This window comes from Chlorocebus sabaeus, chromosome 26 (genome assembly GCF_047675955.1).
Source record: "Chlorocebus sabaeus isolate Y175 chromosome 26, mChlSab1.0.hap1, whole genome shotgun sequence".
NCBI lineage: Eukaryota > Metazoa > Chordata > Mammalia > Primates > Cercopithecidae > Chlorocebus > Chlorocebus sabaeus.
In genome coordinates, this window is record NC_132929.1 from 31,140,405 (window position 1) to 31,154,289 (window position 13,885).

Genomic DNA, 13,885 nt, shown 5'->3' on the forward strand with positions numbered 1-13,885 from the left:
TGTGTTACCCAAAGGACATTGTTTTTAAATCACATTTTTCATGCATAATTTAAATTTCTTGACAATATGCTGCTGCCATCATTGTTTCACTTGGGTTTAAATAATAGTAATTATTTATCTCCTTCGTAGATGACCACACAATCTTCAGAATTTTTTTTGGTTGCAATGATAATGGTGGCAACATACTAGGGAGATTTACCAGCCTCCAATGATTGTATAAATTGTCATTAGCTGTCAAACAGTATACTTTTTTTTTTTTTTGGCCACAGGTTAGAAACTGCTCCAAAAATGGATTTCTGCTGTTTTGAATCTTAATGAGCACACCTCCAACTGTCTCCATTCTTGATCATCCCTCAAGAGGGTACTCTCAGGTCCATTTTTATACTTTCCCCCAGTCACAGTGGGAGCTCCTTAAGTCTTCTGCAAGGCTTCAAATTGTTGTTTGCGAGTTAGATTTCACTTTGGCTCTTAATTATCTTTGTTTAAAATGGATTTTGATCTCCCCTAAGGTTCATTTTTGATATCCAGATCCCTAGAACAAGATTTTTCAAACCACCATTGAGTAGTTCTTTTACTAGCAGAGCCCTCTAAGGCCAAATGGATGTTTCTACCTTCCTCATTTGCAATATGTCCCAGTTCAAAATTATACAAAAAGTATTCACAATTCTTCTGTGGATACTATAGTATTCCTCTGGAAAACAATAAACAATAACAAAACAACTCAATATCAAAGAAAAGTAGGAGCATAATACTATCATAATTCTAAATAGCACAACTGGGACATACATTATGTGAACTTTACTAATTGCAGTCAATTTTCAACTGATCTAATATTAGCAATTTCATGTGGTACCATCCACAAGTTAATCAACAATACTTACTGAGAATTTACTATATGCTAAGATCTGTCTTGTATCTGTACAAACAGATATCCTGAAAACTCACTTGAAAATATGAAACTCATTAATTCCAAAGACCCTAGTGGAGGAGGAATATGGTGTCATACTATTATTTTTTTAATCCATAAAAATGTATGCTTTCCCCCATGTTACAGTTACACATATTATGTTGTGAAGACGTGTTAAGTGGATCCTTGATAAACTTTTGAACTAAATCTTTAATATGGTACAACCAAAGTTCAGCAATGAAATACACGTATTTCAATGATTCTAACTTTTAAAAGTTAAAACTTGCCTACATTTATTATATATTATTTTGCAGTTTCAAGAGGCTTTTACGTTTGTGATAAATAACAACAACTAACATTTATTTATAAATGCTTCTAAAGCACCCCCATATACATTATTCTCATTTAAGACAGCAAGCAAAGACAATAAAAAATTTGCTCTAGTATGAGTGAATTATTAATAAAAACTAAGTAAATAATGTTTTGTATATGCATTTAAAAAAATAATGTAAAACATTAAAATCCTGTGTCAATGAACTTTCGCAATACACAGGAAAATAAACCCACTTTAGTTAATGCCTGTGATTACGCATCACTGCCCACTGCAGACGGACCGAAAGTCTCTCTAGTACGCATTAACTGGACATCTTTGTCAGCCATACAGGTATCACAGCCCCATACTGCAGATGCTTCTGCAGTTAAGAGGCCATAAGCTGTTTCAGTCATTCCAGTACAGATCCGATGAAACCATTTCTGACAAGAGGCCTCACATAAGATGGCATCCTGATCATCATTCACCTCGTTTGTACAAATTCCACAAGGATACACTGGGTCAGAAGATGAATGGCCATGACGGTTTGGGTGAAGAGAAGATTTATTGCTTTTTTCAGTGGTGCAGGCATCTGCTGCACCTCTTGGTTGTCGTGGCTTATTCTGCGTCCCATTTGCATGGTTATTGTTTGTGGCTTCAGTGCTACTTGAACGGCTGTTCTCTTGATTTACTGCATTGCTTCGATTAACATTTTTTAATTCAATATTACTCTGATTCACTGTGTCATCCATATTCAAGTGAGGTGGATGAGCAGAGGAATTTTGATTAGTGTTTTTGGTTGCTCCTTGAGTAAAGTCTTGTTTTGGGGGAGGTGCTTTTGCTTGACCAAAAGTGTTTGGGGGAGGAATAAAAGAATGATTAGATTCTAATGGAGAAGTAAAATTTGAATTATTTCCAGGAACAAAATTAGATGCCAAATCAGGGTTAGAAACTTGGCTAGCGTTCTGTGGAGGAATCTGACTGAAATTTTCAGCAGGACTTTGTCTAAAATGTTGATTAGGCATGTTGACATTCTGACTTAGTGCATTATTATAAGATGGGTTACCAAAACTTGAATTATCATGTGGCCCAAAGGTAAAAGCATGAGGTCGATTAAAACCCATGCCCAGAGGATTCTGAGGAAATGGGTGTGGCTGGTTCCTGAGTGAGTAAGGACCACAGTATGGGGAAGACATTCTTGGGGGAACGTGAGGTGGCATTCTGAATGTACTATAGCCTCCAAAGCCAGGATAACCAGGGCCAAGATATGGATTTGACGAAGGTAGTGGTTTATAGGAAATAGTATTATAGTTGTCATCAAATGGATTAGCAGCCACTAGATGGTCAGAGTTTGGATTCGGTGGTGGAGCATACTCAGACAATGGAGGAAAAGAAGGTCCCTGAAATGAGAATGTAAAGTAAAATACATGTTTTTGATCAAATATGTTATTAAAATTGTCCTGTTTCCTTAATACCTGTGAACCCAGTATTAGTCAAATTTCTCTTGCAGTGTTGTTATAAACATTTATTATCTTCACTTGACCTTTCAGTTATGACTAATGTTTACATTTAATTATATTTGCTGATAAAAATATTTAGGTTTATTTCATTTACGAAAGAAAATAAAGTATGATTTTCTGAGCTCAAATCCATTGTAACTTCAAACCCCAAAAGTATTTAACTTTCAAAAGAAGCTTCATTATCCTAATTTTCATTTAATATGCTTACCTATAACTCTGGAATCTTTCACTTAAATACTAAAGCAGTCTAACCTAAAACACCTTTCATACACCAAATAGTCACAAAATTAAATAACAACAATCAGAATCTAAGTTTTTCCCCTACCTTAACTTCAGGGAGATACAATTAAAGTACTCTCAAAACATTAAGCTCTGGGCCTCAAACTGAAAAAATAAACTGCCAGTTTTAGTCACACTGCAAGTTTAACAGATGGTGGTCAAAATGATCAAAAGATCAGTAATCTGTACACACAAACTTACTAGTAGCCTTTATCATAAAAAGAGTGCTTCAAATTTATAAAGAATAAAACCATGAGAGCCTGTATGTATAATTGCTTGTTATAATCGAAAATTATAATAAAGGCCTCCATCATGATTGCTTCGTGATATGCACATAATACTAAATTACTATTATAGTTGAACAATTACTTCAGGTTAAAATTGTTACTATATATTTTTAAATCTTTTAATAGAACTACAGGCATTCATGCCCTTGAAAAACTTTTACATTAGATTTAAGAACAAGCATTTTAATTTTAATTTTTTTTGAGACAGAGTCTCACGCTGTCACCAAGGCTGGAGGGCAGTGGTGCGATCTCAGCTCATTGCAACCTCTACCTTCCAGGTTCAAGCAATTCTCATGCCTCAGCCTCGCGAATAGCTGGGATTACAGAAGTGTGCCACCACACCTGGCTAATTTTATATTTTTAGTAGAGAGGGGCTTTCCCCATGTTGGCCAGTCTGGTCTCAAATTCCTGGCCTGAAGTAATTCACCCACCTTGGCCTCCCAAAGTGCTGGGATTATAGGCGTAAGCCACCACGCCCAGCCTCTTTAAGAACAAGCATTTTAATTTGCCCACACTTCCTTTGTGCAATATCTACTCTATGCCGACAGTCTGACAATAGCCACTAGTTACAGACTTAAACAAACAACAAAAAAAGTACAGCCGGGCACGGTTGTAATTATGCTTGTAATCCTAGCACTTTGGGAGGCCGAGGCGGGCGGATCACAAGGTGAAGAGATTGAGACCATCCTGACCAACATGGTGAGACTCTGTCTCTACCAAAAATACAAAAATTAGCTGGGCATGGTGGCGCTTGCCTTTAGTAATCCCAGCTACTTGGAAGGCTGAGTCAGGAGAATTGCTTCAACCTGGGAGGCGGAGGTTGCAGTGAGCCGAGATCACCCCACTACACTCCAGCCTGGCAACAGAGCAAGAATCTACCTCAAAAAAAAGAAAGTACCATCACTTGAATGATTGATTGAAAGTACAATGAATGATTGAAAGTACAATCACTTGAATAGAAAACAAAACTTATGACCAAGTTTAAATTTACCTCATCAGCCTGATCATACTAGAAAGAAAAAATGTTATTAAAGAAAATATCAGTTTACCTGTGTATTTGCCTTGCGTTTTTTCTTATCTGGGCTTCCTAGTTGTACACCTGGTCCTCCTAACCCATCCAGTCCACTATCACCACCTAAAAAAAAAATTCAGATAATATTTCCCACTTGTAAGTGAAGTTATTTTATATCTCACAGTAATATCTATTATATTTACCTGTTAATGTTTTCTATTTTTGTTAGACAAGAGAAATACTAAGCTTTCATTATCTTTATTTTTCAAAAAAGTCTTTCCCATAGTTTCAGCCAGATATAGCCATTCATCCCTGCTCCCAAATTTATCATTCTTTCAGTGAAAAAGCAAAGTCTCTCTCTCACTCTAAAACCTTTAGTAATCTGGTTCCCTGTCTCAGAGGCCACCACTATTATTAGTTTCTGGTCTACCTTTCCAAAGATAATCTAGATATATTCAAGTACAATATTTTTTTTTTGGCAGAAAGAACACAAATGCTTTCTTACTTGGAGATCATTCCATATCACTCTATTTAGAACTTCTTTATTCTCTAATAACTGAGTAGTATTCTACAGCGTGACTACATTATGATTCATTAAACTAGTCCCCCCCATAATGATGAGAGTTTAAGTTGTTTCCAACAAATATCCATGTATAAATGCCTTCAGAGAGATTTACAAGTAGTTCCTAGAACCAGAATTATGGCATCAAAGGTATGTGCCTTTTAATTCTTAAAGATATTGTTAAAAATGCAACAATGTTTCCAAATATTGCTTTCTCAACAGTATATGATCAAGGAAAGCAAAAGCTTGACTATCAATTTAAGAGGTTAAAGAAAGTTTATGAAAGGAATTTTTTCAGCATTAAGAAACATTTTATTATGGAGAATTCTGAACATATACAACATACAGAGAAGAATAAAATTAACCCCATATGCCTATCAGCCAGCCCTAATAACCATCAATTCATGTTCAATCTTGTGTTTTCAACACCACCTTCACCTCGCTCCATCCAGTACTACTATGAAGAAAATTTCACACATCATTTTATCGGTAAATATTTCAGAAAGTATTTCTAAAAACTAGGAACTGAAAAAAAGTACAATGCCATTCTAGCCACTATAGAAATTAACAATAATCCTTCATATTATTTCACACCCAATCCAAATATCTCATAATATCTATATGGTTTGTTTAGATTGGGATCCAAATATGGTCAATAGATTACAACTGGTTTGACATGTCTTTTAATTGATATACTTCCTTCCATCACTGTTTTTTCCTTGCAATGTATTAACTGAAAGAACCAGATTGATTATTGTTCCAATTATTAAGCTATCGTCTTTTAGCTCCAACCCCTCTTAGTGACACTGGGACTGGGACTTTGCAAACTACATTTTTCTTTTGCTAGGGTCTTCCAACGGGAGCTCTGGAGGGATACTTGAAGGCCAGGGGAGGTGATACAGAATTGCTGCTCCTCCTGTCTGCTTAGTCTTCTTATCTCTATCATCCCAACAGGCTTTCTCTCTGGCACTGGTAGTTCATCCCACTCCCCAAACCAGCTTCAACATGTTCTCTCAGAGGTATTAATACCAGCTGGGCAGCACCTCAATCTCCAAGTCTCAGTCCAAGCTCTAAGGGGTCTCTCTTCCAATCCTCTAGGTTCTCATAACCCCAACTTCTTTTCTTTGTTCACTAAGTCCCAGATGTGGAAGTTGCTTCCTGCAGTTACTGTCCATGCTACCTCACTTTTTGCTTTTTTGGTTTTTCAACACCTGTTTAATTCCTTATATAAAATTATATTACAAACTATATTACATTCAATTGCAGGTGTGATTTATGTTTTCTAGTCTGGAATGTTTGATATATCTGGATTTTGCTGATTATATTTGCTGACTGACATAGTTTAACATGTTCCTTATTTCCTACAAATTGATATTGGGTCTAGACCAGTGATCCCCAACCTTTTTGACACCAGGGACCAGTGGTCGGGGATGGGAGGTGGGGATGGTTGTGGAATGAAACTGTTCCACCTCAGATCATCAGGCATTAGATTCCCATAATGAACGCACAATCTCGATCCCTCGCATGCACAGTTCACAATAGGGTTCACCCTCCTATGAGAATCTAATGCTGCTGCTGATCTGTCAGGAGGCGGAGCTCAGGCAGTAATGCTCGCTCACCAGTCACTCACCTCTTGCTGTGTGGCCTGGCTCCTAACAGGGCATGGACTAGCACCAGTCCATGACCCAGGGGTTGGGGATCCCTGGTCTAGACTATAGGCTTGATCAGATTCAGATTTCTGTTTTTTGCAAGGCTGCTCCATAGGTGATGGTCTGTTCTTCCATTAGAAGGCACCTCATTTCTAGTTGATTTTCTTTAGCAGTTGTATTAATTTTCTTATGTTGTATAACAAATTACCACATACTTGGTTGGCCACTTAAAACAATGTCCACTTAAACAGAAGCAGAGGGAACACTTTCTAACTCATTCTATTGGGCCAATATTACTTTGATACCAAAGCCAAAAACATCACAAGGGAAAAAAAAAACAAAAAAACTACAAACCGACATCTCTTAAGAATACAGATGTGGCTGAGTATGGTGGCTCATGCCTATAATCCCAACACTTTAAGAGGCTGAGGCTGGGGATTGCTTGAGCCCAAGAGTTTGAGACCAGCCTGGAAAACACAGTGAGATTCCATCTCTACATTAAAATTAAAATTAAAAAAAAAAAATTAGCCAGGTATGGTGGCACATGCCTGTGGTCCCAGCTACTAAGGAGGCTGAGGTGGGAGGATCTCTTGAGCTGCAGGAGTTGGAGGCTGCAGTGGCTGTGAACATCCCAGTGCACTCCAGCCTGGGCAACAAAGCAAGACCCCATCCAAAAAAACACAGATGCAAAAATTCTCAACAAAATACTAGCAAAACAAATGCAGCAGAATATTCAAAGGATAATACATCACGACAAAGTGGGATTTTTCCCAGAAATGGAAGGTTGATTTAGCATATTAAATCAATTTAATATGCCATATTAATAGAATGAAAAGAAATACACATGATCATTTCAACAGATGCAGAAAAGCATTTGACAAAAATCTAATACTAAGAAGGGGCCAACACGGCTGATTAGAGGCAGCTGCAGGCCAGGCACAGTGGCTCATCATGCTGGTAATCCCAACACTTTGGGTGGCCAAGGCGGGCAGATCACTTGAGGTCAGGAGTTCGAGACCAGCTTGGCAAACACGGCAAAACCCCGTATCCACTAAAAATACAAAAATTAGCCAGCTGTAATGGCAGGCACCTATAATCCCAGCTACTTGGGAGGCTAAAGTGGGGAGAATTGCCTGAATCTGGGACGCAGAAGTTCCAGTAGGCTGAGATCCCGCCACTGCACTCCAGCCTGGGCAACAGAGCAAGACTCTGTCTAAAAAAAAAAAAACAAAACAAAAAACATGTGGTCCATGGCTCTCAGGGAGAAGAATGAAAATGGTGAGTGAATAAAGCACCTTCAACTGAAATATCCAGGTTCTCACACTGGGACTGACCAAGTGAATAACTTGACCCACAGAGAATGAAGAAAAATGGGGTAGGGCAACTGCCCACCCAGGAGCAGCACAGAGCCAAAGAAAAAACGCCCCACCTCCAGTCAAGGGAAGCAGTGAGTGATTGTGTGACCCCATCCAGGAAACAATGCTTCTTCCACGGATCTCTGCAACTCATGGATCAGGAGATCCCCTTGTGAGCCCATGCCACCAGGGCCTTGGGTCCAATAAACAGAGCTGTGCATGCAGAGTCTCAGGAGAGCAGCCACTCAGGCACACACACAGACCCAGGAGTTTTACATACTCCAGCCCCAGAAATCCTTGCAAAGATGAAAAAGAATCCTGCAAGGCAGGAGATCCACCCATACATTGCCTAGGAAGGGGGCTGAATCCAGGGAGCCAAGCAGCATTGTTCTGCAGACCGCCACTTCCATGGCACTCCCAAGTTAAGATCCTTTGACTTGGAATTCCAGTCAGCCAGCAGCAACAGACTGGAGACTGGCTGAGACAGAGCAAGTTCCTGGGGAAGGGGTGGCCGCCATCTCTGCAGTTCAGTTGACTCAGCTGTTCTAGCCTGCTGGCTCTGGGGAGTCCAGGCAGTCTGGACAAAGGGGAGTCCTCTGCAATGCAGCACAGCTGCTGTGCCAGATCATGGCCAGACTACTTCCTTAAGTGGGACCCTGATCCATCCCTTCTCACAGAGCAGGGCCTCCCTGTGAGAATTTCCAGGCAGGGTTATACAGGCAGAACTCTGATCTCTCCCCAGGATGGAGCCCATGGGGAAAGGGGCAGCCGCTATCTCTGAGTTAGCGCTATCTCTGAGTTAAACACTGAGTTCAGTCAACTCAGTGTTTCCTGCCTGCTGGCTCTGAAGAGTCTAGGCAGTCTGGACAAAGAAGGATTCCCCAGTGCAGCACACCTGCTTTATCAAAAAGTAGCCAGACTGCTTCTTTTTTTTTTTTTTTTTTCTGAGAAGGAGTCTTATTCCATTGCCCAGGCTGGAGTGCAGTGGCGTGGCCTTGGCTCAATGCAATCTCTGCCTCCTGGGCTCAAGCAATCCTCCCCTCTCAGCCTCCTGATTGGCTGGAATTACAGGCACTTGCCACCACCACTAATTTTGTTTTTTTTTTTCTAGTACAGATGGGGCTTTGCCATGTTGGCCAGGCTGGTCTCAAACTCCTGACCTCAAGTGATCCACCCACCTCGGCCTCCCAAAGTACTGGGATTACAGGTGTGAGCTACTGTGCCCAGCCCCTAGACAGTGGTGAAACCTCTGAATAGGAGTCTCCAGACACCTCCTACAGGAGCACTCAAGCCAGCAACAGGTCAGGACTGCCCTGAGATGGAGCTGCTAGAGGAAGGAGCAGGCTGCCACCTTTGCTGTTACACAGCCTTCACTGGTAATATCTCCAGGTACAGGAAAAATTGAGGCAACTAGGGTCAGAAGCAGACCCCCAGCAAACTGCAGCAGTCCTACAGAAGAGTGGCCTGAATGTTAAAAGAAAAACAAACAAACAGAAGCAATGACAACAACAATATCAACAAAAAGATGCCACAAAAATCCCATTCAAGGTCAGCAACCTCAAAGATCAAAGGTAGATAAGCCCAAAAAGATGAAAAAGAATCAACACAAAAATGCTGAAAACTCAAAAAAACTGCCTCTTCTCCTCCTAATGATCACAACACTTCTCCAGCAAGGACACCAAACAGGGCTGAGGCAGCCGGGTGTGGTGGCTCAAGCCTGTAATCCCAGCACTTTGGGAGGCCAAGGTGGGCAGATTACGAGGTCAGGAATCAAGACTATCCTGGCTGACACAGTGAAACCCCGTCTCTACTAAAAATACAAAAAAAATTATCTGGGGGTGGTGGCAGGCACCTGTAGTCTCTGTTACTCGGGAGGCTGAGGCAGGAGAATGGCATGAACCCAGGAGGTGGAGCTTGCAGTGAACTGAGATTGCACCACTGCACTCCAGTCTGGGCAACAGAGCGAGACTCTGTCAAAAAAAAAAAAAAAAAAAAAAGACCTGGGCTGAGGCTGAGATTGGCTGAATTGACAGAAGTAGATGCCAGAAGGTCAGTAATAATGAATTTCCCTGAGCTAAACAAGCATGCTGTAACCCAATGCAAAGAAGGTAAGAATCATCATAAAACAAAACAGGTGCTGATAACCAGAATAGCCAGTTTAAAGAGGAATATAACTGACCTGATGGAGCTGAAAAACACAACATGACAACCTCACGATGCAATCACAAGTATCAACAGCAGAACAGACCAAGTGAAGGAAAGAATCTCAGAGCTCAAAGATAATCATTCTGAAATACGAGAGGCAGACAAGAATAGAGAAAAAGGAATGAACTAAACCTCCAAGGAATATGGAATTATGTAGAGAATAAATCTACAACTCATTGGTGTCCCTGAAAAAGAGGGGGAGAATGGAACCAAGTTGGAAAACATACTTCTGGATATTATCCAGGAGAACATCCTCAACCTAGCAAGATAGGCCAACATTCAAAGTCAGGAAATCCAGAGAACCCCCGTAAAATACTGCACAAGAGATCAACACCAAGACACATAATCATCAGATTCTCTGGGGTCTAAATGAAAAAAAAAATGTTATGGGCCACCAGAGAGAAAGGCCAGGTCACCTATAAAGGGAAACCAATCAGACTAACAGTAGACCTCTCAGCAGAAACCCTACAAGCCACAAGGGATTGGGGGCCAATGTTCAACATTCTTAAAGAAAAAATTCCCAACCAAGAATTTCATATCCAACCAAACTAAGCTTTTAAGCAAAGGAGGAATAAGATTGTTTTCAGATAAGCAAATGCTGAGGGAATTCATCACCACTGGGTGGTGGTGCTTTGCAAGAGCTCTTGAAGCAAGTACTAAATATGGAAAGGAGAAACTGTTACCAGCCAGTACAAAAACACTGAGGTACATGACCAATGACACTATGAAGCAACCATATAAACAAGCCTGCAAATTAACCAGCTAACATCATGATGACAGGATCAAATTCACATATTAACAATATTAACCTTAAATATAAATGGAGTAAATGCCCCATTTAAGACACAGAATGGCAAGCTGGATAAAGAGTTAAGATCCATTGTTATGCTGTCTTTGAGAGATGCATCTCATGTGCAAAGACACACATAGGCTCAAAATAAAAGGATGGAGGAAAATTTATCAAGCAAATGAAAAACAGAAAAAAGCAGGGGTTGCAATACTAGTTTCTGACAAAACAGACTTTAAACCAACAGAGATCAAAAAAGGGCCTTACATAATGGTAAAAAGTTCAATTCAACAAGAATGGCTAACTATCCTAAATACATCTGCACCCAACACAGGAGCACCCAGATTCATACAGCAAGTTCTTAGAGACCCACAAAGAGACTCAGACTCCCACAAAATAATACTGGGAGACTTTAACATTTTACTGACAATATTAGACAGATCATCAAGACAGAAAATTAACAAAGATATTCAGGACCCGCACTCAGCTCTGGGTCAAGAGGACCTGATAGATATATACAGAATTTTCCACCCAAAAACAACAAGATTTACATTCTTTTCATCGCCACATGGCACTTACTCTAAAATTGGTCACAATCGGAAGGAAAATACTCCTTAGCAAATGCAAAAGAACTGAAATCATAACAGTCTCTCAGACCACAGTGCAAACAAATTAGAACTCAAAACTAAGAAATTCACTGAAGGCCAGGCGCAGTGGCTCAAGCCTGTAATCCCAGCACTTTGGGAGGCCGAGATGGGCGGATCACGAGGTCAGGAGATCGAGACCATCCTGGCTAACCCGGTGAAACCCCGTCTCTACTAAAAAATACAAAAAAAACTAGCCGGGCGACGTGGCGGGCGCCTGTAGTCCCAGCTACTTGGGAGGCTGAGGCAGGAGAATGGTGTAAACCCGGGAGGTGGAGCTTGCAGTGAGCTGAGATCCCACCACTGCACTCCAGCCTGGGCGACAGAGCGAGACTCTGTCTCAAAAAAAAAAAAAAAAAAAGAAATTCACTGAAAACCACACAACTACATGAAAACTGAACAATGTGCTCCTGAATGACTCCTGGGTAAATAATGAAATTAACACAGAAATCAAGAAGTTCTTTGAAACTAATGAGAACAAAGAGACAACGTACCAGAATCTCTGGGACGCAGCTAAAGCAGTGTTAAGAGGGACATTTATAGCACTAAATGCCCACATCAAAAAGCTAGAAATATCTCAAGTTAACAAGCTAATATCACAACTAAAAGAACTAGAGAACCAAGGGCAAACAAACCCCAAAGCTAGCAGAAGAAAAGAAATAAGCAAAATCAGAGCAGAACTGAAGGAGAGAGAGACACAAAAAACTCTTAAAAAAATAAATAAATCCAGGTTGGTAATTTGAAAAAATAAAATAGACTGCTAACTAGACTAATAAAGAAGAAAAAAGAATCAAATAGATACAATCAGAAATGAAAAGGGGTATATCACCACTGACCTCACAGAAATACAATACAGAAATACAACCACCAGAGAGTATTATAAGCACCTCTATGTACATATACTAAAAAACAAACAAACAAACAAAAACCTGGAATAAATAAATTCCTAGGCACATACGCCCTCCCAAGACTGAACCAGGAAGAAAGTGAATTGAAGAATAGTAACAAGTTCTGAAATTAAGGCAGTAATAAATAGCCTACCAACCCAAAGAAGCCCAGGAACAGATAGATTTTCAGCTGAATTCTACCAGAGGTACAACTGAAACTGTTCCAAAGAAATGAAAAGGAGGGACTCCTCCTTAACTCATTTTTAGGAGGCTAGCACCATCCTGATAACAAAACCCAGCAGAGACACAGCAAAAAGAGAAAACTTCAGGCCAATATTCCTGATTAACATTGATGCAAAAACCCTCAATAAAATACTGGCAAACCAAATCCAGTAGCACATCAAAAAGCTTACCCACCACAATCATTTTGGCTTAATCGGTGAGAATGCAAGCTTGATTCAACAGATGCAAATCAATAAATAAAATTCATAAACAGAACTAAGACAAAAAACACATGATTATCTCAGTAGATGCAGAACAGGCCTTCAATAAAATTTAACACCACTGCATGTTGAAGACTCAATAAACTAGGTATTTAACAAATATGCCTCAAAATAATAATAACCATAAATGACAAACCCACAGCCAATTATCATACTGAATGGGCAAAAGCTGGAAGCATTCTGCTTGAAAACTGGCACAAGACAAGGATGCTCTCTCTCACCACTCCTATTAAACACAGTATTGAAAGTTCTGGTCAGGGCAATCAGGCAAGAGAAAGAAATAAAGCGTATTCAAATAGGATGAGAATAAGTCAAATTATCTTTGTTAGTAGATGACATGATCCTATATCTAGAAAACCCCATCATCGCAGCTCAAAAGCTTCTTAAGCTGATAAGCAACTTCAGCAAAGTCTCAGGATATAAAATCAGTGTGCAAAAATTGCTAGCATTACTATACACCAACAACCAAGCAAAGAATGAAATCATGAGTGAACTCCCATTCACAATTGCTACAAAGAGAATAAACTACCTAGGAATACAGCTAACAAGGCACGTAAAGGACCTCTTCAAGGAGAACTACAAACCACTGCTCAAGGAAATAAGAGAGGACACAAACAAATAGAAAAACATTCCATCCTCATAGATAGGAAGAATCAGTATTGTGAAAATGGTCATACTGCCCAAAGTAATTTATAGACTTGATGCTATTCCCATCAAAATACCATTTACATTCTTCACAGAATTAGAAAACACTACTAGCTGGGCATGGTGGCTCACGCCTATAATCCCAGCACTTTGGGAGGCTGAGCTGGGCAGACTGTGAGGTCAGGAGTTCAAGACCAGCCTGGTCAACATGGTAAAACCCTGTCTCTACAAAAAAAAATACAAAAATTAGCCAGGCATGGTGGCACACACCTGCAGACCCAGCTACTCAGGAAGCTGAGGCAGGAAAATTGCTTGAACCTGTGTTTCAGTGAG

The 13,885-nt window shown here is 40.0% G+C and overlaps 1 protein-coding gene across 2 annotated transcripts in view; it reads right to left on the bottom strand.

Annotated features, from left to right (window-relative positions):
* Window positions 1-207: 207 nt before the first annotated feature.
* PYGO1 (pygopus family PHD finger 1) overlaps window positions 208-13,885 on the bottom strand; it is a 42,793-nt gene continuing 29,115 nt past the window's right edge. For both annotated transcript variants that reach the window (XM_008016519.3, XM_008016518.3), the window contains exons 2-3: window positions 4,353-4,438; window positions 208-2,617 (exon numbers count right to left, since the gene is read on the bottom strand). In XM_008016519.3, coding sequence (XP_008014710.1) covers window positions 1,493-2,617; window positions 4,353-4,438 — 1,211 coding nt within the window. In that variant the 3' untranslated portion in view covers window positions 208-1,492. The remainder of the gene's footprint in view (window positions 2,618-4,352; window positions 4,439-13,885) is intronic.